General features: G+C 37.1%; 1 protein-coding gene across 1 annotated transcript in view; it reads left to right on the top strand.

The window, feature by feature from the left end:
* Positions 1-23,233, top strand: part of zgc:171844 (uncharacterized protein LOC100151763 homolog) — a 25,686-nt gene extending 2,453 nt beyond the window's left edge. Inside the window, exons 2-6 of the mRNA XM_062036445.1 lie at positions 2,117-2,234; positions 14,577-14,650; positions 20,154-20,268; positions 22,946-23,016; positions 23,090-23,233. Coding sequence (XP_061892429.1) covers positions 2,117-2,234; positions 14,577-14,650; positions 20,154-20,268; positions 22,946-23,016; positions 23,090-23,208 — 497 coding nt within the window. The 3' untranslated portion in view covers positions 23,209-23,233. The remainder of the gene's footprint in view (positions 1-2,116; positions 2,235-14,576; positions 14,651-20,153; positions 20,269-22,945; positions 23,017-23,089) is intronic.
* Positions 23,234-24,985: the final 1,752 nt, after the last annotated feature.

Here is a 24,985-nt window from a genome sequence, read left to right as displayed (position 1 = left end):
TACAACGTTAACAGTAATATAATTTAATACATGTAGTGCTAAATTTGACCAGTAGAGGGCGTCATTGTCGCAACGTTATATACAACGTTAACAGTAATATAATTTAATACATGTAATGCTTAATCTGACCAGTAGAGGGCGTCGTTGTCGCAACGTTATATACAACGTTAACAGTAATATAATTTAATATATGCAGTGCTATATTTGACCAGTAGATGGCGACAACGTTAACAGTAATATTAACGTTGTCGCAATGTTATATACGCCGTTATATACAACGTTATATACGTTATATACAGCGTTATATACATCGTTATATACATCGTTATAAACAAAGTTAACAGTAATATAATTTAATATATGCAGTGATAAATTTGACCAGTAGATGGCGACAACGTTAACAGTAATATTAACTTTGTCGCAATGTTATATACGTCGTTATATACAACGTTATATACGTTATATACAGCGTTATATACATCGTTATATACATCGTTATAAACAAAGTTAACAGTAATATAATTTAATACATGTAGTGCTAAATTTGACCAGTAGAGGGCGACAACGTTAACAGAAATATTAATGTTGTTGCAACGTTATATACAACGTTAAAAGTAATATCATTTAATACATGTAATGCTGAATCCGACCAGTAGAGGGCGTCGTTGTCGCAACGTTATATACAACGTTAACAGTAATATAATTTAATACATGTAGTGCTAAATTTGACCAGTAGATGGCGACAATGTTAACAGTAATATTAACGTTGTTGCAATGTTATATACAACATTATAGACAACGTTAATAGTAATATAGTTTAATACATGTAGTGCTAAATTTGACCGGTAGGGGGCGACAACGTTACAAGTGATGAGTCACATACGGTGTGTGAATGTTGTGTTAATGTGTAAACATTTGTAGTTTATTGTGTGAATATATCCCGTTACTGTATATCAAGCTTTGAGTGCACTGACCGATACTCACCAAGCTAACACATAACGTTAGCCAAGGGTTCTCCATTGTTAGTTAGAACCTCGAAGTTACGCAGAAACCGAACAAAGCCTAACGTTCTGTGAGAATTAGATATTTTGAAGTGTTCTTTCTTAATCCATAGACATTTGTATCTTATGTCCGCTAGTAAACTCTTTGTTTTGCCATAAGGGCCCCTGTTTGTCGGCTCACAAATCTCTTTTGGTCAGTTTCTTGTCTGTTTTGAAGAAGCAGCTGTGCTCCTTTCTGGGCGAGAGGGGCTGTTTTCAACTAGGAGAAATGACCGTTTGAATTTTTAGAATGGTGGAATGTGTTGGTTCTCGCCCGGAGAAGGGTGGAGTGCCATCCCCGGGTTGGGGAGGAGACCCTGCCCCAAGTGGAGGAGTTCAAGTACCTCGGAGTCTTGTTCACGAGTGAGGGAAGAGTGGATGGTGAGATCGACAGGCGGATCGGTGCGGCGTCTTCAGTAATGCGGACGCTGTATCGATCCGTTGTGGTGAAGAAGGAGCTGAGCCGGAAGGCAAAGCTCTCAATTTAGCGGTCGATCTACGGTCCCATCCTCACCTATGGTCATGAGCTTTGGGTTATGACCGAAAGGACAAGATCACGGGTACAAGCGGCCCAAATTAGCTTCCTCCGCCGGGTGGTGGGTCTCTCCCTTAGAGATAGGCTGAGAAGCTCTGTCATCCGGGAGGAACTCAAAGTAAATCCTCTGCTCCTCCACATGGAGAGGAGCCAGATGAGGTGGTTCGGGCATCTGGTCAGGATGCCACCCGAACGCCTCCCTAGGGAGGTGTTTAGGGCACGTCCAACCGGTAGGAGGCCACGGGGAAGACCCAGGACACGTTGGGAAGACTATGTCTCCCGGCTGGCCTGGGAACGCCTCGGGATCCCCCGGGAGGAGCTGGACGAAGGGAAAGCCCGTGATTCCCGAATAGGCTGGACAGTTTGAAGTTGGAACGCTTTGAATCGGGTGAAACATGTGGAAGGTAGAGCGCGCCAAAATCTGGAGAAGAAGAAGAAGAAGAAGAAGTTTAACTTGATGAAAACCGTATGTGTGAATGTTTGGAGCATTCACTCAATAACCCGCATCTCCAGATGTGACAGTCTTGTCTATGTTCTGCAGAAGATGTCATCTCCATGGCGGACTCTTCCTTCACACTGGAGGACATTGAAGGGGAGCTCCTCAAAATCGAGAGGATACGAAACATCCTGGTGCGCAGAGAATCCGAGCTGAGATACATGTAAGACCCCAACGCAAATGTACTAAGCCTACATTTGATTAGTTTCATGACTGGGTTGCTGTCGCCTTGGACTCAAAACACAGGTTTTTGCCACTTTCTTTACAACGCGATGTCGGACTAGCTAACGAGCTAAATCTGCTATGCGTCTTAGCCGGCTAACTGTAGCTTGCTTCCATTTAGGGCTACTGCAAACTGGGCCAGTTAGCTCAATACAGCTAACGCTAGCATCGAAGGTTACGAAGATACTCTGCTCTAACTGGCTGACAACTTCTAAGAAGGGTGCAGGAAGAACTCGAAGCCATACTGTTGTTTTTCCTTCACAGAGTCGAGTTATTGCTGGCTTCGGAGTGGGGGGTTTTGGATCGGGGCTAGCTTAGCTCCACTAGCTTAGCTCCAATAGCTGAACGTGAAGTCTGCGATGCGTCTTAGCCGGCTCACTGTAGCTTGCATGCCGTTTAGGGCTACTGCAAACTGGGCTAGTTAGCTCAATACGGCTAACACTAGCATCGAAGGTTACGAAGATACTCTGCTCTAACTGGCTGACAACTTCTAAGAAGGGTGCAGGAAGAACTCAAAGCCATACTCTTGTTTTTCCTTCACAGAGTCGAGTTATTGCTGGCTTCGGAGTGGGGGGCTTTGGATCGGGGCTAGCTTAGCTCCACTAGCTTAGCTCCAATAGCTGAACGTGAAGTCTGCGATGCGTCTTAGCCGGCTCACTGTAGCTTGCATGCCGTTTAGGGCTACTGCAAACTGGGCTAGTTAGCTCAATACGGCTAACACTAGCATCGAAGGTTACGAAGATACTCTGCTCTAACTAGCTGACGACTTCTAAGAAGGGTGCAGGAAGAACCCGAAGCCATACTCTTGTTTTTCCTTCACAGAGTCGAGTTATTGCTGGCTTCGGAGTGGGGGGATTTGGACTGGGGGCTAGCTTAGCTCCGCTAGCTTAGCTCCAATAGCTGAAAGTGAAGTCTGCTATGCGTCTTAGCCGGCTCACTGTAGCTTGCATGCCATTTAGGGCTACCGCAAACTGGGCTAGTTAGCGCAATGCGGCTAACGCTAGCAAGAAAGTCCAGTGGACGGCATCGAAAGTTCCAAAGACTCTCTAGCAGGGACAACCTCTAAGTGAGAAGGGTGCAGGAAGAACTCGAAGCCATACTCTTGTTTTTCCTTCACAGAGTCGAGTTATTGCCGGCTTCGGAGTGGGGGGATTTGGACTGGGGGCTAGCTTAGCTCCGCTAGCTTAGCTCCAATAGCTGAAAGTGAAATCTGCGATGCGTCTTAGCCGGCTCACTGTAGCTTGCATGCCGTTTAGGGCTACCGCAAACTGGGCTAGTTAGCGCAATGCAGCTAACGCTAGCAAGAAAGTCCAGTGGACGGCATCGAAAGTTCCAAAGACTCTCTAGCAGGGACAACTTGTAAGTGAGAAGGGTGCAGGAAGAACCCGAGGCCATACTCATGTTTTTACCTTCACAGAGTCGAGTTATTGCCGGCTTCGGAGTAGGGGGCTTTGGACCGGGGCTAGCTTAGCTCCGCTAGCTTAGCTCCACTAGCTGAAAGTGAAGCGATGAAACAAAATTAAGACTACAAAATGTGTCAGAGAAGGGCCAAAGAAGGCCATAAAAGATTTAGAAGCATACAAAATACAAAGATAGCACTTAGCTTTGACGACGTCAAACAGCAGCGTGAACAGTTTCTGGACAACACGATCTCGGGAATAACACGATCGGTATTTTATGGCCCACAACGACCACGTTACTGTACATGGAACTTTGAGTCTTCTGACCAATACTCACCAAGCTAACACATAACGTTAGCTACGGGTTCTCCATTCTTACTTAGAACCCTGAAGTTATGCAGAAACTGAAAAAAGCCTAACGTTCCCTGTCCATCTCAGATGAGCTCTGGCCCAGCGAAACTGGCGGCGTTTCTGGGTGTTGTTGATAAATGGCTTTGGCTTTGCATAGTATAGTTTTAACTTGCACTTACAGATGTAGCGACCAACTGTAGTTACTGACAGTGGGTTTCTGAAGTGTTCCATGTGGTGATATCCTTTACACACTGATGTCTCTTTTGATGAGGGATCCAAGGTGCGTAATATCATGGCTTACCTGCAGTGATTTGTCCAGGTTGTCTGAACCTTTTGATGATATTACGGAGCGTAGATGGTGAAATCCCTAAATTCCTTGGTTGAGAAATGTTGTTCTTCAATGATTTGCATCAGCCTTTCACGAAACATGGTCATGTGACGTCAACGCGACACGCTCGGGACCGCCAGCTGCCGCCGGCGTCCGTTTGTGACGGCCATGAACCTTTTGGTAGTGCAAAGTCACTGTTTGGAAACTACTTTCAAAAAGTACCCTACTTTCCGGGCTACAGAGCGCACCCAAGCCACACCCACCAAATACATTATATTGCCAACAGTATTTGGCCACCCATCCAAATGATCAGAATCAGGTGTCCTAATCACTTGGCCCGGCCACAGGTGAACGCTCCAGGATAGCAAAACATCTACACTCCGTAATATCATCAAAAGGTTCAGAGAATCTGGAGAAATCACTGCAGGTAAGCCATGATATTACACACCTTGGATCCCTCAGGCGGTACTGCATCAAAAAGCCACATCAGTGTGTAAAGGATATCACCACATGGGCTCAGGAACACTTCAGAAACCCACTGTCAGTAACTACAGTTGGTCGCTACATCTGTAAGTGCAAGTTAAAACTCTACTATGCAAGGCGGAAACCGTTTATCAACAACACCCAGAAACGCCGTCGGCTTCGCTGGGCCCGAGCTCATCTAAGATGGACTGATGCAAAGTGGAAAAGTGTTCTGTGGTCTGACGAGTCCACATTTTAAATTGTTTTTGGAAACTGTGGACGTGGTGTCTTTTGGACCAAAAGAGGAAAAGAACCATCCGGAATGTTCTAGGGTGAAAGTGTAAAAGGCAGCATGTGTGATGGTATGGGGGTGTATTAGTGGCCAAGACATGGGTAACTTACACATCTGTGAAGGCACCATTAATGCTGAAAGGTACATACAGCTTTTGGAGCAACATATGTTGCCATCCAAGCATGGACGCCCCTGCTTATTTCAGCAAGACAATGCCAAGCCACGTGTTACAACACAAAATGAATGGGACATTTTTCAAAGTTCCACAATTCCTAAATTTTTTATCCAATTAAAACCGTTCCAACTTGAAAATATTCAGCCTGTTCAAGAATTGTGTGCTCTTTTTCAATAATTACATTTTTTTCCCCGGATTTCCTATAATTCCCAGTTTTTAGGGACATTTTCCCCATTCAAAATGAATTGTAAATTTTTCAAACTTCCACAATTCCCACATTTTTCCACCGATTCAAACCATTCCACCTTCAACACATCCTGGACATTCAAACTACCATTTTTCCACATTCAACAAATTTCCAGGAATTTAGGGTTTTTTTTCTAACTTTTTCAGTGCGATGACTCCTTTCACATTTTTCAAACCATTTTAATCGTTCCACTGTCCAAACATTCCTCTTAGTCAGGACACACTAACAAGTTGGTTTAAGAACTTGAAAAATTTCCAGTTTTCCCGAAATTCCCTAATACCATTTTTCAATTAAAAAACTGTTACTACTTCAACATTTCTTGACCGATTAAAAAATTCCAACACCAACTAATTCAGCTCATTCAGGACATTCATGCTCCTAACCATTTTCAAAAAAATCCCGCTTTTACCAAAATTAAAAAATTTCCAGGAAGTTCCCATTGAAATGAATGGGACATTTTTTCAAGTTGCACAATTCCCACATTTTGCAACCGATTCAAACCATTCCAACTTCAACACATTCCACTCATCCTGGACATTCAAACTACCATTTTTCCGCGTTCAACACATTTCCAGGAATCTTTGGTTTTTATCTAACCTTATTCCCAACTTTGTTTAGTGCGACGACTCCTTTCACATTTTTCAACCCACTTCAACTGTTCTACTGTCCAAACATTCCTCTTAGTCAGGACAAAAAAACAAGTTGGTTTAAGAACTTGAAAAATTTCCAGTTTTTCCGAAATTTCATAATACCATTTTTCAATTAAAAAACTGTTACTACTTCAACATTTCTTGACTGATTTAAACAATTCCAACGCCAACCAATTTAGCTCATTCAGGACATTTACACTCCTAATCATTATCAAAAATATCTCACTTTTCCCAAAATTCCAAAATTTCCAGGAAGGGTAGTATAGCTCGGTTGGTAGAGTGGCCGTGCCAGCAACTTGAGGGTTGCAGGTTCGATCCCCGCTTCCGCCATCCTAGTCACTGCTGTTGTGTCCTTGGGCAAGACACTTTACCCACCTGCTCCCAGTGCCACCCACTCTGGTTTAAATGTAACTTAGATATTGGGTTTCACTATGTAAAGCGCTTTGAGTCACTAGAGAAAAGCGCTATATAAATATAATTCACTTCAGGAAGTTCCGATTGAAATGAATTGGACATTTTTCCAAGTTGCAAAATTCCCACATTTTTCAAACCATTCCAACAACACATTCCACTCATCTTGGACAATCAAACTACCATTTTTCCGCGTTCAACAAATTTCCAGGAATTTTTTTTTTTTTCTAACCTTATTCCCAACTTTTTTTAGTGCGATGTCTCCTTTCACATTTTTCAACCCATTTCAACCGTTCCACTGTCCAAACATTCCTCTTAGTCAGGACAAAAAAACAAGTTGGTTTAAGAACTTGAAAAATTTCCAGTTTTCTTGAAATTCCTAATAGCATTTTTCAATTAAAAAACTGTTACTACTTCAACATTTCTTGACCGATTTAAACAATTCCAACACCAACCAATTCAGCTCATTCAGGACATTCATGCTCCTAATCATTTTCAAAAATATCTTGCTTTTCCCAAAATTCCAACATTTCCAGGAAGTTCCCATTGAAATGAATTAGACATGTTTCTAAGTTGCACAATTCCCACATTTTGCAACCGATTCAAACCATTCCACCTTCAACACATTCCACTCATCCTGGACATTCAAACTACCATTTTTCAGCGTTCAACACATTTCCAGGAATTTGGGTTTTTTTTCTAGCCTTATTTCCAACTTTTTCAGTGCGATGACTCCTTTCACATTTTTCAACCCACTTCAACCGTTCTACTGTCAAAACATTCCTCTTAGTCAGGACAAAAAAACAAGTTGGTTTAAGAACTTGAAAAATTTCCAGTTTTCTTGAAATTCCTAATACCATTTTTCAATTAAAAAACTGTTACTACTTCAACATTTCTTGACCGATTTAAACAACTCCAACGCCAACCAATTCAGCTCATTCAGGACTTTCATGCTCCTTATCATTTTATAAAATATCTTGCTTTTCCCAAAATTCCAAAATTTCCAGGAAGTTCCCATTGATATGAATTAGACATTTTTCTAAGTTGCACAATTCCCACATTTTGCAGCCGATTCAAACCATTCCACCTTCAACACATCCTGCACTATCAAACTACCATTTTTCCACATTCAACACATTTCCAGGAATTTTGGTTTTTTTTCTAACCTTATTTCCAACTTTTTCAGTGCGATGACTCCTTTCACATTTTTCAACCCATTTTAACCGTTCCACTGTCCAAACATTCCTCTTAGTCAGGACAAAAAAACAAGTTGGTTTAAGAACTTGAAAAATTTCCAGTTTTCCCGAAATTCCTAATAGCATTTTTCAATTAAAAAACTGTTACTACTTCAACATTTCTTGACCGATTTAAACAATTCCAACACCAACCAATTCAGCTCATTCAGGACATTTATGCTCCTTATCATTTTCTAAAATATCTTGCTTTTCCCAAAATTCCAAAATTTCCAGGAAGTTCCCATTGAAATGAATTAGATATTTTTCCAAGTTGCACAATTCCCACATTTTGCAACCGATTCAAACCATTGCACCTTTAACACATCCTGGACTATCAAACTACCATTTTTACACGTTCAACACATTTCCAGGAATTTGTTTTTTTTTTCTAACCTTATTTCCAACTTTTTCAGTGCGACTATACTCCTTTCACATTTTTCAACCCATTTCAACTGTTCCACTGTCCAAACATTCCTCTTAGTCAGGACAAAAAACAAGTTGGTTTAAGAACTTGAGAAATTTCCAGTTTTTCCGAAATTTCGTAATACCATTTTTCAATTAAAAAACTGTTACTACTTCAACATTTCTTGACCGATTTAAACAATTCCAACACCAACCAATTCAGCTCATTCAGGACATGTATGCTCCTAATCATTATCAAAAATATCTCACTTTTCCCAAAATTAAAAAATTTCCAGGAAGTTCCTATTGAAATGAATTGGACATTTTTCCAAGTTGCACAATTCCCACATTTTTCAAACCATTCCAACAACACATTCCACTCATCCTGGACATTCAAACTACCATTTTTCCGCGTTCAACAAATTTCCAGGATTTTTTTTTTTTTTCTCTAACCTTATTCCCAACTTTTTTTAGTGCGATGTCTCCTTTCACATTTTTCAACCCACTTCAACTGTTCCACTGTCCAAACATTCCTCTTAGTCAGGACAAAAAAACAAGTTGGTTTAAGGACTTGAAAAATTTCCAGTTTTCCCGAAATTCCTAATAGCATTTTTCAATTAAAAAACTGTTACTACTTCAACATTTCTTGACCGATTTAAACAATTCCAACACCAACCAAGTCAGCTCATTCGGGACATTCATGCTCCTAATCATTTTCAAAAATATCCTGCTTTTCCCAACATTCCAAAATTTCCAGGAAGTTCCAATTGAAATGAATTAGACATTTTTCCAAGTTGCACAAATCCCACATTTTTCAACCGATTCAAACCATTCCACCTTCAACACATCCTGGACATTCAAACTACCATTTTTCCACGTTCAACACATTTCCAGGAATTTGGGTTTTTTTTCTAGCCTTATTTCCAACTTTTTCAGTGCGATGACTCCTTTCACATTTTTCAACCCACTTAAACCGTTCTACTGTCCAAACATTCCTCTTAGTCAGGACAAAAAAACAAGTTGGTTTAAGAACTTGAAAAATTTCCAGTTTTCCCGAAATTCCTAATAGCATTTTTCAATTAAAAAACTGTTACTACTTCAACATTTCTTGACCGATTTAAACAATTCCAACACCAACCAATTCAGCTCATTCAGGACATTCATGCTCCTTATCATTTTCTAAAATATCTTGCTTTTCCCAAAATTCCAAAATTTCCAGGAAGTTCCCATTTAAATGAATTAGATATTTTTCCAAGTTGCACAATTCCCACATTTTGCAACCGATTCAAACCATTGCACCTTTAACACATCCTGGACTATCAAACTACCATTTTTCCACGTTCAACACATTTCCAGGAATTTGTTTTTTTTTTCTAACCTTATTTCCAACTTTTTCAGTGCGACTATACTCCTTTCACATTTTTCAACCCATTTCAACTGTTCCACTGTCCAAACATTCCTCTTAGTCAGGACAAAAAACAAGTTGGTTTAAGAACTTGAAAAATTTCCAGTTTTTCCGAAATTTCGTAATACCATTTTTCAATTAAAAAACTGTTACTACTTCAACATTTCTTGACCGATTTAAACAATTCCAACACCAACCAATTCAGCTCATTCAGGACATGTATGCTCCTAATCATTATCAAAAATATCTCACTTTTCCCAAAATTAAAAAATTTCCAGGAAGTTCCTATTGAAATGAATTGGACATTTTTCCAAGTTGCACAATTCCCACATTTTTCAAACCATTCCAACAACACATTCCACTCATCCTGGACATTCAAACTACCATTTTTCCGCGTTCAACAAATTTCCAGGATTTTTTTTTTTTTCCTCTAACCTTATTCCCAACTTTTTTTTAGTGCGATGTCTCCTTTCACATTTTTCAACCCACTTCAACTGTTCCACTGTCCAAACATTCCTCTTAGTCAGGACAAAAAAACAAGTTGGTTTAAGGACTTGAAAAATTTCCAGTTTTCCCGAAATTCCTAATAGCATTTTTCAATTAAAAAACTGTTACTACTTCAACATTTCTTGACCGATTTAAACAATTCCAACACCAACCAAGTCAGCTCATTCGGGACATTCATGCTCCTAATCATTTTCAAAAATATCCTGCTTTTCCCAACATTCCAAAATTTCCAGGAAGTTCCAATTGAAATGAATTAGACATTTTTCCAAGTTGCACAAATCCCACATTTTTCAACCGATTCAAACCATTCCACCTTCAACACATCCTGGACATTCAAACTACCATTTTTCCACGTTCAACACATTTCCAGGAATTTGGGTTTTTTTTCTAGCCTTATTTCCAACTTTTTCAGTGCGATGACTCCTTTCACATTTTTCAACCCACTTAAACCGTTCTACTGTCCAAACATTCCTCTTAGTCAGGACAAAAAAACAAGTTGGTTTAAGAACTTGAAAAATTTCCAGTTTTCCCGAAATTCCTAATAGCATTTTTCAATTAAAAAACTGTTACTACTTCAACATTTCTTGACCGATTTAAACAATTCCAACACCAACCAATTCAGCTCATTCAGGACATTCATGCTCCTTATCATTTTCTAAAATATCTTGCTTTTCCCAAAATTCCAAAATTTCCAGGAAGTTCCCATTTAAATGAATTAGATATTTTTCCAAGTTGCACAATTCCCACATTTTGCAACCGATTCAAACCATTGCACCTTTAACACATCCTGGACTATCAAACTACCATTTTTCCACGTTCAACACATTTCCAGGAATTTGTTTTTTTTTTCTAACCTTATTTCCAACTTTTTCAGTGCGACTATACTCCTTTCACATTTTTCAACCCATTTCAACTGTTCCACTGTCCAAACATTCCTCTTAGTCAGGACAAAAAACAAGTTGGTTTAAGAACTTGAAAAATTTCCAGTTTTTCCGAAATTTCGTAATACCATTTTTCAATTAAAAAACTGTTACTACTTCAACATTTCTTGACCGATTTAAACAATTCCAACACCAACCAATTCAGCTCATTCAGGACATGTATGCTCCTAATCATTATCAAAAATATCTCACTTTTCCCAAAATTAAAAAATTTCCAGGAAGTTCCTATTGAAATGAATTGGACATTTTTCCAAGTTGCACAATTCCCACATTTTTCAAACCATTCCAACAACACATTCCACTCATCCTGGACATTCAAACTACCATTTTTCCGCGTTCAACAAATTTCCAGGATTTTTTTTTTTTTTCTCTAACCTTATTCCCAACTTTTTTTAGTGCGATGTCGCCTTTCACATTTTTCAACCCACTTCAACTGTTCCACTGTCCAAACATTCCTCTTAGTCAGGACAAAAAAACAAGTTGGTTTAAGAACTTGAAAAATTTCCAGTTTTCCCGAAATTCCTAATAGCATTTTTCAATTAAAAAACTGTTACTACTTCAACATTTCTTGACCGATTTAAACAATTCCAACACCAACCAAGTCAGCTCATTCGGGACATTCATGCTCCTAATCATTTTCAAAAATATCCTGCTTTTCCCAACATTCCAAAATTTCCAGGAAGTTCCAATTGAAATGAATTAGACATTTTTCCAAGTTGCACAAATCCCACATTTTTCAACCGATTCAAACCATTCCACCTTCAACACATCCTGGACATTCAAACTACCATTTTTCCACGTTCAACACATTTCCAGGAATTTAGGGGTTTTTTTCTAACCTTATTTCCAACTTTTTCAGTGCGATGACTCCTTTCACATTTCTCAACCCACTTCAACCGTTCTACTGTCCAAACATTCCTCTTAGTCAGGACAAAAAAACAAGTTGGTTTAAGAACTTGAAAAATTTCCAGTTTTTCCGAAATTCCTAATACCATTTTTCAATTAAAAAACTGTTACTACTTCAACATTTCTTGACCGATTTAAACAATTCCAACGCCAACCAATTCAGCTCATTCAGGACATTTATGCTCCTAATCATTTTCTAAAATATCTTGCTTTTCCCAAAATTCCAAAATCTCCAGGAAGTTCCCATTGAAATGAATTAGATATTTTTCCAAGTTGCACAATTCCCACATTTTGCAACCGATTCAAACCATTCCACCTTCAACACATCCTGGACATTCAAACTACCATTTTTCCACGTTCAACACATTTCCAGGAATTTCGTTTTTTTTTCTAACCTTATTTCCAACTTTTTCAGTGCGACTATACTCCTTTCACATTTTTCAACCCATTTCAACCGTTCAACTGTCCAAAAATTCCTCTTAGTCAGGACAAAAAAACAAGTTGGTTTAAGAACTTGAAAAATTTCCAGTTTTTCCGAAATTTCGTAATACCATTTTTCAATTAAAAAACTGTTACTACTTCAACATTTCTTGACCGATTTAAACCATTCCAACACCAACCAAGTCAGCTCATTCAGGACATTTACACTCCTAATCATTATCAAAAATATCTCACTTTTCCCAAAATTAAAAAATTTCCAGGAAGTTCCTATTGAAATGAATTGGACATTTTTCCAAGTTGCACAATTCCCACATTTTTCAAACCATTCCAACAACACATTCCACTCATCCTGGACATTCAAACTACCATTTTTCCGCGTTCAACAAATTTCCAGGATTTTTTTTTTTTCTCTAACCTTATTTCCAACTTTTTTTAGTGCGATGTCTCCTTTCACATTTTTCAACCCACTTCAACTGTTCCACTGTCCAAACATTCTTCTTAGTCAGGACAAAAAAACAAGTTGGTTTAAGAACTTGAAAAATTTCCAGTTGTCCCGAAATTCCTAATACCATTTTTCAATTAAAAAACTGTTACTACTTCAACATTTCTTGACCGATTTAAACAATTCCAACGCCAACCAATTCAGCTCATTCGGGACATTCATGCTCCGAATCATTTTCAAAAATATCCTCCTTTTCCCAACATTCCAAAATTTCCAGGAAGTTCCCATTGAAATGAATTAGACATTTTTCCAAGTTGCACAAATCCCACATTTTGCAACCGATTCAAACCATTCCACCTTCAACACATCCTGGACAATCAAACTACCATTTTTCCACGTTCAACACATTTCCAGGAATTTGTTTTTTTTTTTGTAACCTTATTTCCAACTTTTTCAGTGCGACTACTCCTTTCACATTTCTCAACCCACTTCAACCGTTCTACTGTCCAAACATTCCTCTTAGTCAGGACAAAAAAACAAGTTGGTTTAAGAACTTGAAAAATTTCCAGTTTTCCCGAAATTCCTAATAGCATTTTTCAATTAAAAAACTGTTACTACTTCAACATTTCTTGACCGATTTAAACAATTCCAACACCAACCAAGTCAGCTCATTCAGGACATTCATGCTCCTAATCATTTTCTAAAATATCATGCTTTTCCCAACATTCCAAAATTTCCAGGAAGTTCCCATTGAAATGAATTAGACATTTTTCCAAGTTGCACAATTCCCACATTTTTCAACCGATTCAAACCATTCCACCTTCAACACATCCTGGACATTCAAACTACCATTTTTCCACGTTCAACACATTTCCAGGAATTTTGGGGTTTTTTCTAACCTTATTTCCAACTTTTTCAGTGCGACTACTCCTTTCACATTTTTCAACCCACTTCAACTGTTCCACTGTCCAAACATTCCTCTTAGTCAGGAAAAAAAAACAAGTTGGTTTAAGAACTTGAAAAATTTCCAGTTTTCCCAAAATTCCGTAATACCATTTTTCAATTAAAAAACTGTTACTACTTCAACATTTCTTGACCGATTTAAACAATTCCAACACCAACCAATTCAGCTCATTCAGGACATTCATGCTCCTAATCATTTTCTAAAATATCTTGCTTTTCCCAAAATTCCAAAATTTCCAGGAAGTTCCCATTGAAATGAATGGGACATTTTTCCAAGTTGCACAATTCCCACATTTTTCAACCTATTCAACATCAACACATTCCACTCATCCTGGACATTCAAGCTAAGTAACGCGGAAGGACAAGAAGCCGTCTTTTAACCCTCACAAGTAGTACCAGCAAGTGCCACAAGGGAGTGCACTTACAGGCAAAATAACGCAGACAGCTGGTAACATTAGCATACCGTTAACAAGAAACCGAACCGGTGGACGCTAACCTGAAGCGAACAATGCACCTGCACCAAAGCTCTCTGATTAGTGATCAGGAGCAGGTAAACCTCCTGAGACCGGTGAAAAGCATCAGCGCTCCTAGCAACTAAAAAGTAAACAAAGGGAGGAAATAAATAAAACCAAAACAGGTCATGACAATAACGTCGTTATTCCAAACACCGCTTAGTTTTAGCTGATGATTTATGTGAAATACTGAATGTTTTCCCCCCCACACAGGATAGATGACATGGAACTGTGTGAGGAAATTACCAGACTGAAGCGAGAGCTGCAAGGACTGGTCTCCATTCCAGGTACGTTCAAGCTCACCTAAAAGCCCAAAGATAGGAGTGACCAAACCTTTACCAGTACCAAAATGTATTTTGATACTTTTCGATACTTTTCTAGATAAAGAGGACCTCAAAAAAATGGCATTATTGTCTTTATTTGAACAAAAATGTTAGTGTACATAAAACATATGTTTATTATTGTCATTTAGTCCTTAAATAAAATAGTGAACATACTAGACAACTTGTCTTTTAGTAGTAAGTAAACAAACAAAGACTCCTAATTAGTCTGCAGTAACATATTGTGTCATTTATACACCTATTATTTTGTACACATTATGAGGGACAAACTGTAAAAATGGATTATTAATCCACTTGTTCATTTACTGTTAATATCTGCTTATTTTCTGTTTGAACATGTTCTATCTACACTTCTGTTCAAATGTAATAATCACTTATTCTTCTCTTCTTTGATACTTGACATTAGTTTTGGATGATACCACACATTTAGGTATGGATCCGATACCAAGTAGTTACAGGATCATACATTGGTCATATTCAAAGTCCTCATGTCTCCAGGGACATATTTACTGAGTTTATAAAGTTAATATGAATTTCAAAAAAAGGGAAAAAGATTTTGTGACATTAAAAAATATCAATGTAATCATAGTTGTATTGACTAGATACGCTCTTGTACTTGGTATCATTACAGTGGATGTCAGGTGTAGATCCACCCATGGCATTTGTTTACATTGTGACGGCGGTGAGCTATTGTATCCTCCTACGGTGTGTAGTGAAGCATGTTTAGCTATTCCTCGTCCTCCAGTGATAATGCTACTTGTCAGAAACTCACTTTATTTGTCACCATGGAGGCGAGGATTAGTGATTTAGAAGTAGCTAAAACACTGTGGGTGGATGTTAGCCGCTAGCTAGCTAGCCATGTCTTAAAGCAGCTCTTCCTGAGGGTGTTTCAGTGTTATAACTTCACCTTTATCTTGACTTTTTACACCAAAATGCGTCCATTCTCCCTTTTCTGTCTACACACTGTGTCTGCTTGTAAGTACTCTGTGTGTGTGCGCTGCCCAACATGCTCCTCTGCTCGTAAAACCAGCAATGTCACCACGCGGCGTCATGCCCGGGAAGCGGTACTTTTCAAACAGAGTATAGTACCGTTTTTGATTCATTAGTACCGCGATACTATACTAGTACCGGTATGCCGTGCAACCCTATTACGAAATTATTATTATTTTTATTTTTTTTACACTGTGTTTTTCGCGTTTTGAATTTTGTCGACTGACAACTGCTGACAATTTCATGGAATAAAAGTTTGAGAGCAAAACGTGTGCGTTTAAAAATGCAGTTTCTTCAAATACGATGTTTAAAATTCAGTGCAGAAATGTACATTTTGAAACGCTGTTTTGTTTTATACCTTTTACTTTATTTTTTAATTTTTTTTCTCAAAGATTTTTATCCAACTAACTTAATTATTGTTATTTATTTTTTCAACTATTAAAAAAACAACAGTTCCATAAATTCAATAAGCAATAAAGACAAAAATGACTTAACTACATTTCCCAGTAGCTTAGCTACTTTTTGAACGAGTAGCGATTCCTGTAGCTTAGCAATTTTTTATACCATGTAGCAAGGAAGCTACACAATAATGTACAAAATACTGTACGTTATTATTCCATTACTTCACAAAGCGACTGTAGTTGTTTCTAGTAGTAGATTTGAGGTAGTTAAGTTACATATTAAATAACTCAAAATGTATATTGTTGTATCTCAGTAGAGATGTCCGTTAACATCGGACTGCCGATATTATCGGCCGATAAATGCTTTAAAATGTAATATCGGAAATTATCGGTATCGGTTACAAAAACTAAAATGTATGACTTTTTAAAACGCTGCTGTACGGAGCGGTATACGGACGCAGGTGAATGCACGGCATACTTGGTCAACAGCCATACAGGTCACACTGAGGGTGACCGTATAAACAAGTTTAACACTGTTACAAATATGCGCCACACTGTGAACCCACACCAAACAAGAATGACAAACACGTTTCAGGAGAACATCCGCACCGTAACACAACAGAACAAATACCCAGAACCCCTTGCAGCACTAACTCTTCCGGGACGCTACAATATACACCCCCCGCCACCCCATTTTTTCCCATAACTTGAGTTGATTTATTTTGGAAAACCTTGTTACATTGTTTAATGCATCCAGCGGGGCATCACAACAAAATTAGGCATAATAATGTGTTCATTCCACCACTGTATATATCGGTATCGGTAATTAAGAGTTGGACAATATCGGAACATCGGATATCGGCAAAAAAGCCATTATTGGACATCTCTACAAAATACTGTACGTTATTATTCCATTACTTCACAAAGCGACTGTAGTTGTTTGTAGTAGTAGATTTAGAGATAGTTAAGTTGCATATTAAATGACTCAACATGTGTATTTTTATGTCTCAGGCAACTTTATTTTGAAGAGGACTCATTGGAGTAACAGCACTGGAAGTAACAGTAGTGAGTTGTTAGCATGTACATCAAATATGGCCACATGCTAATAGTGATACTTGCTTTGTTTACATGCAGAAAAACACATTGTTGCATACATTTAGTTGAAACCAACCTTTTTTTAAAAAAACAACAGGATAATTACTCTTCATTTTATTTTTTGTCATGGAAACTTACGGAGCCCCTAAAGGGACATGGGGGAAATTTTTGTTTTTATAATTTTTAATTAAAAAAAAAAAATTTTTTAGGCATGTATCTCGTGCGCACGAGAAACTTTTTATAAAGTTATAAAAAAAAAAATTACAAAAAATTAGAATTTTTTTTTTTTTAAATATATAACTTTATAAAAAGAGAAACTTCCCAGTCACAAACTTTTTATAAAGTTATTAAAAAAAAAAAAAAAAAAAATTATAATTTTTTTTTTAGACATGTATCTCGTGCGCACGAGAAACTTTTTATAAAGTTATAAAAAAAAATTACAAAAAATTATGTATATATTTTTTTTAAATATATAACTTTATAAAAAGAGAAACTTCCCAGTCACAAACTTTTTATAAAGTTATTAAAAAAAAAAAAAAAACAATTTATAATTTTTTTTTTTAGACATGTATCTCGTGCGCACGAGAAACTTTTTATAAAGTTATTAAAAAAAAATTACAAAAAATTATGTTTTGTTTTTTTTAAATATATAACTTTATAAAAAGAGAAACTTCCCAGTCACAAACTTTTTATAAAGTTATTAAAAAAAAAAGAAAAAAAAATGTATAATTTTTTTTTTTTAGACATGTATCTCGTGCGCACGAGAAACTTTTTATAAAGTTATAAAAAAAAATTACAAAAAATTAAATGATAATAATAATAAATAAATGATAATTTTTTTTTTAAAATATATAACTTTATAAAAAGAGAAACTTCCCAGTCACAAACTTTTTATAAAGTTATTTAAAAAAAAAAAAAAAAAATTATAATTTTTTTTTTTAGACATGTATCTCGTGCGCACGAGAAACTTTTTATAAGTTATAAAAAAAAAATTACAAAAAATTATAATTTTTTTTTTTTTTTTAAATATATAACTTTATAAAAAGAGAAACTTCCCAGTCACAAACTTTTTATAAATTTATTAAAAAAAAAAAAAAACAATTTATAATTTTTTTTTTTAGACATGTATCTCGTGCGCACGAGAAACTTTTTATAAAGTTATAAAAAAAAATTACAAAAAATTATTATTATTATTTTTTTTTTAAATATATAACTTTATAAAAAAGAGAAACTTCCCAGTCACAAACTTTTTATAAAGTTATTAAAAAAAAATTTTTAAAAAACAATTTATAATTTTTTTTTTTTAGACATGTATCTCGTGCGCACGAGAAACTTTTTATAAAGTTATTAAAAAAAAAATTACAAAAAATTATAATTTTTTTTTTTTTTTAAGTATATAACTTTATAAAAAGAGAAACTTCCCAGTCACAAACTTTTTATAAAGTTATTTAAAAAAAAGTAAAAACAATTTATAATTTTTTTTTTAGACATGTATCTCGTGCGCACGAGAAACTTTTTATAAAGTTATAAAAAAAAAATTACAAAAAATTATAATTTTTTTTTTTTTAAATATATAATTTTATAAAAAAGAGAAACTTCCCAGTCACAAACTTTTTATAAAGTTATTAAAAAAAAATAAAAACAATTTATAATTTTTTTTTTAGACATGTATCTCATGCACACAAGAAACTTTTTATAGTTATAAAAAAAAAAATTACAAAAAATTATAATTTTTTTTTTTTTTTTAAATATATAACTTTATAAAAAGAGAAACTTCCCAGTCACAAACTTTTTATAAAGTTATTAAAAAAAAAAAAAAAAAATTTATAATTTTTTTTTTTAGACATGTATCTCATGCGCACGAGAAACTTTTTATAAAGTTATTAAAAAAAATTACAAAAAATTATAATTTTTTTTTTTAAATGTATAACTTTATAAAAAGAGAAACTTCCTAGTCACAAACTTTATATAAAGTTATTAAAAAATAAAAAATAAAAAAATGTATAATTTTTTTTTTTAGACATGTATCTCGTGCGCACGAGAAACTTTTTATAAAGTTATAAAAAAAAATTACAAAAAATTATAATTTTTTTTTAAAAATATATAACTTTATAAAAAGAGAAACTTTCCAGTCACAAACTTTTTATAAAGTTATTAAAAAAAAATAAAAACAATCTATAATTTTTTTTTTAGACATGTATCTCGTGCGCACGAGAAACTTTTTATATAGTTATAAAAAAAATTACAAAAAATTATATATATATTTTTTTTAAATATATAACTTTATAAAAAGAGAAACTTCCCAGTCACAAACTTTTTATAAAGTTATTAAAAAAAAATAAAAACAATCTATAATTTTTTTTTAGACATGTATCTCGTGCGCACGAGAAACTTTTTATAAAGTTATAAAAAAAATTACAAAAAATTATATATATATTTTTTTTAAATATATAACTTTATAAAAAGAGAAACTTCCCAGTCACAAACTTTTTATAAAGTTATTAAAAAAATAAATAAAAACAATTTATAATTTTTTTTTTTTTAGACATGTATCTCGTGTGCACGAGAAAGTTTCTCGTGCACACGAGATACATGACTAAAATAAAAAAAATAAAAAATTATTAAAAAAATAAATTCCCCCATGTTCCCTTTAGGGGATCCGTAGAAACTAACAACGATTTTTTTTAATTTATTTTTTTACGAAGTTGAAATTATAGCTGAGCGGAAGGTTGCTATGGTGACTAAAACATCAGAACTGACGGCTGTGTTATAATATAAACTAAATCATGAATAAGTTGACGCTATTTTGGTGAGCATTAGCGGTTAGAATGATTCGATGACATTTAACGTTGCCTCCTGTCGCCATGGCGACGACAACCGTCGCCTCCTACAATTCCTGCCATATTTCAAATTAAGATGCTGGAGTCTGATGGGGGAAAAAAAGGATCTTTCTGTCCGAGCAGACGGAGACAAGTCCAAGGAGGACGGCGAGAGGGAGGAGGAGCTTCTGAGGCAGATCAACAAACTGGTGGAGACCCGAGACTTCCTGGTGGATGATGTGGACTTTGAGAGGCTCAGGTGAGGTTTGTGTGGAAGTACACAACCCAAAAGCAGTCAAGTTGTCACGTTGTGTAAATGGTCAATAAAAAGAGAATACAACAAATCCTTTTCAACTTATATTCAATTGAATAGACTGCAAAGACAAGATATTTCATGTTATTTTTTTTGCAAATAATCATGAACTTAGAATATAATGGCAGAAAAAAGTAGTCAGAAGGGCATTTTCACCAGTGTGTTACATGGCCTTTCCTTTGAACAACACTCAGTAAAGGTTTGGGAAGTGAGGAGACACATTTTTGAAGTGGAATTCTTTCCCATGTTTGCTTGATGTACAGCTTAAGTTGTTCAACAGTCTCCCTTCTCATATTTTAGCTGCCACACATTTTCAATGTCTGGACTACAGGCAGGCCAGTCTAGTACCTGCACTCTCTTACTATGAAGCCACGCTGTTGTAACACGTGGCTTGGCATTGTCTTGCTGAAATAAGCAGGGGCGTCCATGATAACAACATATGTTGCTCCAAAAGCTGTATGTACCTTTCAGCATTAATGGTGCCTTCACAGATGTGTAAGTTACCCATGTCTTGACCACTAATACACCCCCATACCATCACACATGCTGACTTTTACACTTTCACCCTAGAACAGTCTGGACGGTTCTTTTGCTCTTTGGTCCGGAGGACACGACATCCACAGTTTCCAAAACCAATTAGAAATGTGGACTCGTCAGACCACAGAACACTTTTCCACTTTGCATCAGTCCATCATAGATGAGCTCGGGCCCAGCGAAGCTGGCAGCATTTCCGGGTGTTGTTGATAAATGGCTTTGGCTTTGCATAGTAGAGTTTTAACTTGCACTTACAGATGTAGCGACCAACTGTAGTTACTGACAGTGGTTTTCTGAAGTGTTCCTGAGCCCATGTGGTGATATCCTTTACACACTGATGTGGCTTATTGATGCAGTACCGCCTGAGGGATCCAAGGTGGGTAATATCATGGCTTACCTGCAGTGATTTCTCCAGATTGTCTGAACCTTTTGATGATATTACGGAGCGTAGATGGTGAAATCCCTAAATTCCTTGTTGAGAAATGTTGTTCTTCAACAATTTGCTCAGGCATTTGTTGACAAAGTGGTGACCCTCGCCCCGTCCTTGTTTGTGAACGACTGAGCATTTCATGGAAGCTGCTTTTATACCCAATCATGGCACCCACCTGTTCCCAATTAGCCTGTTCACCTGTGGGATGTTCCAATTAAGAGCATTCCTCAACTTCCTCACTCTTTTTTGCCACTTGTGCCAGCTTTTTTGAAACATGTTGCAGGCATCACATTCCAAATGAGCTAATATTTGCAAAAAATAACAAAGTCTTGTCTTTGCAGTCTATTCAATTGAATATAAGTTGAAAAGGATTTGTTGTATTTTATTTTTATTTCCCATTTGCACAACATGACAACTTCACTGCTTTTGGCTTTTGTAAAAACTACAACAGCAGTGTTTTTTGGCTTATTTAATTTCGTTAACAACTTTTGATGTTTTGAATTTGCAATAAAAGATTCCACTAAGGATGGGTACTTTTCTGTACCATCATTCGGCACTTGGCGATCACTCCAGCAGCACTGAGAGCGAACTCGGCCAAACTACCACTAGGCAATTTTCAATGTCAACAAACAAATTGACTTGAAAAACAAACAAAATAAACAAAACACTCCAACGAGTAAAGTGATTTTCCAAAAAAACGCACTAGCTTGATGCTAGTATACATTGGCTTTGCTATTGACATGTTAGCATAAGCAATGTAACACGGCAATTTCAACACCTTCAAATTCGCCCACATAAACAATAACTAAGATGCACGTTACAATCAAGCAGCTGCTGTGTAACGAGGACAATACTTACAGCATGAACACTTTTTAGGGAGCGACAGAAACAAAACAACACCCATACACTCTAGACTACTGCCAACTATTTACAAGTGTAACTGCAGCTTAATGTCAAACTTGCAAGTCAGACTCAGAAATGTTATAAATGTTGCAATAAAAACAAATTATTGTATTCTCAAAAACTATTAATGTTATTATACGCACAAAAGTACAAGAAATAGGTTACACACATACAGTTGTTGACAAAATACACAGTACATTATATACCTCAGCTAACTCAACTATGGACATGTATAATATAATTCATATAGCAATACAGTGTCACTGCACAGCAGGCCAGCAGTTAGCCCAGTCATTGCGCAATCCATGGTGAGGCTCAACTGGCTGCTGCCTCACCGCAAGTCTCTTCTCAGTATTTGAACGGCAAATGTGAAAATTCAGCGATTTTGAATACAAATAATCTAAAACTGGTGAAGTCAAATGGAAAATAACTTTATAGTATAATCACTGGATACATATAACAATTTAATTTTTTTTCTTTTTACATTTTTTTTCTTTCTATGATGGCACGTGAGGCCCCGCCTCACCTGCCTCACCTGACTGCACGTCACTGATATATATATATATATATATATATATATATATATATATATATATATATATATATATATATATATATATATATATATATATATATATATATATATATATATATATATATATATATATATATATATATATATATATACACATATACACATATATACAATCCATAAAAGCAGTATTTCACTAATAAAAAACAAACATTTCTTCACAGAGAAAGAGAAGAAGATCTAGAAATGGCCACCGTCTTGGAGTCCAAATATCCAAACACTCCAGGAACAAAAGGTCAGAATTTCAACCTTTGACCTTTGCTGGTTGTCAAGGTGGACTAAAGGTCACCTGTCATCGTTACTCTCAGGTGCTCTGCAAGATCAGAAGGCGGTTCCCAAATCTTCTCATTCCTCGGCACCGCTGATCACCAAAACTGGACTCACACTCCTGAAGGACTGCTGTGGTGTCACATGCTCCGTCATGTGACACGTCTGTCCATGTTCTCTGTCATGTGACACGTCTGTCCATGTTCTCTGTCATGTGACACGTCTGTCAACATGCTCTGTCACGTGACACGTCTGTCAACATGCTCCGTCACGTGACACGTCTGTCAACATGCTCTGTCACGTGACACGTCTGTCAACATGCTCTGTCACGTGACACGTCTGTCAACATGCTCTGTCACGTGACACGTCTGTCAACATGCTCTGTCACGTGACACGTCTGTCAACATGCTCTGTCACGTGACATGTCTGTCAACATGCTCTGTCACGTGACACGTCTGTCAACATGCTCTGTCACGTGACACGTCTGTCAACATGCTCCGTCACGTGACACGTCTGTCAACATGCTCTGTCACGTGACACGTCTGTCAACATGCTCTGTCATGTGACACGTCTGTCAACATGCTCTGTCATGTGACACGTCTGTCAACATGCTCTGTCATGTGACACGTCTGTCAACATGCTCTGTCATGTGACACGTCTGTCAACATGCTCTGTCATGTGACACGTCTGTCAACATGCTCTGTCATGTGACACGTCTGTCAACATGCTGTGTCATGTGACACGTCTGTCAACATGCTCTGTCACGTGACACGTCTGTCAACATGCTCTGTCACGTGACACGTCTGTCCATGTTCTCTGTCACGTGACACGTCTGTCCATGTTCTCTGTCATGTGACACGTCTGTCAACATGCTCTGTCATGAGACACGTCTGTCAACATGCTCTGTCACGTGACACGTCTGTCAACATGCTCTGTCACGTGACACGTCTGTCAACATGCTCCGTCACGTGACACGTCTGTCAACATGCTCTGTCACGTGACACGTCTGTCAACATGCTCTGTCACGTGACACGTCTGTCAACATGCTCTGTCACGTGACACGTCTGTCAACATGCTCTGTCACGTGACACGTCTGTCAACATGCTCTGTCACGTGACATGTCTGTCAACATGCTCTGTCACGTGACACGTCTGTCAACATGCTCTGTCACGTGACACGTCTGTCAACATGCTCCGTCACGTGACACGTCTGTCAACATGCTCTGTCACGTGACACGTCTGTCAACATGCTCTGTCACGTGACACGTCTGTCAACATGCTCTGTCACGTGACACGTCTGTCAACATGCTCTGTCACGTGACACGTCTGTCAACATGCTCTGTCACGTGACACGTCTGTCAACATGCTCTGTCACGTGACACGTCTGTCAACATGCTCTGTCACGTGACACGTCTGTCCACATGCTCTGTCACGTGACACGACTGTCAACATGCTCTGTCACGTGACACGTCTGTCAACATGCTCTGTCACGTGACACGACTGTCAACATGCTCTGTCACGTGACACGTCTGTCATCATGCTCTGTCACGTGACACGTCTGTCAACATGCTCTGTCACGTGACACGTCTGTCAACATGCTCTGTCACGTGACACGTCTGTCAACATGCTCTGTCACGTGACACGTCTGTCAACATGCTCTGTCACGTGACACGTCTGTCAACATGCTCTGTCACGTGACACGTCTGTCAACATGCTCTGTCACGTGACACGTCTGTCCACATGCTCTGTCACGTGACACGACTGTCAACATGCTCTGTCACGTGACACGTCTGTCAACATGCTCTGTCACGTGACACGACTGTCAACATGCTCTGTCACGTGACACGTCTGTCATCATGCTCTGTCACGTGACACGTCTGTCCACTAAATGATCAACAAATAAATATGAGCATGAATTAAATGTTATTTTTTTATGTT

This window comes from Entelurus aequoreus, linkage group LG25, assembly GCF_033978785.1.
Source record: "Entelurus aequoreus isolate RoL-2023_Sb linkage group LG25, RoL_Eaeq_v1.1, whole genome shotgun sequence".
Taxonomy (NCBI): domain Eukaryota; kingdom Metazoa; phylum Chordata; class Actinopteri; order Syngnathiformes; family Syngnathidae; genus Entelurus; species Entelurus aequoreus.
This window is presented reverse-complemented; position numbering and strand designations above follow the sequence as displayed.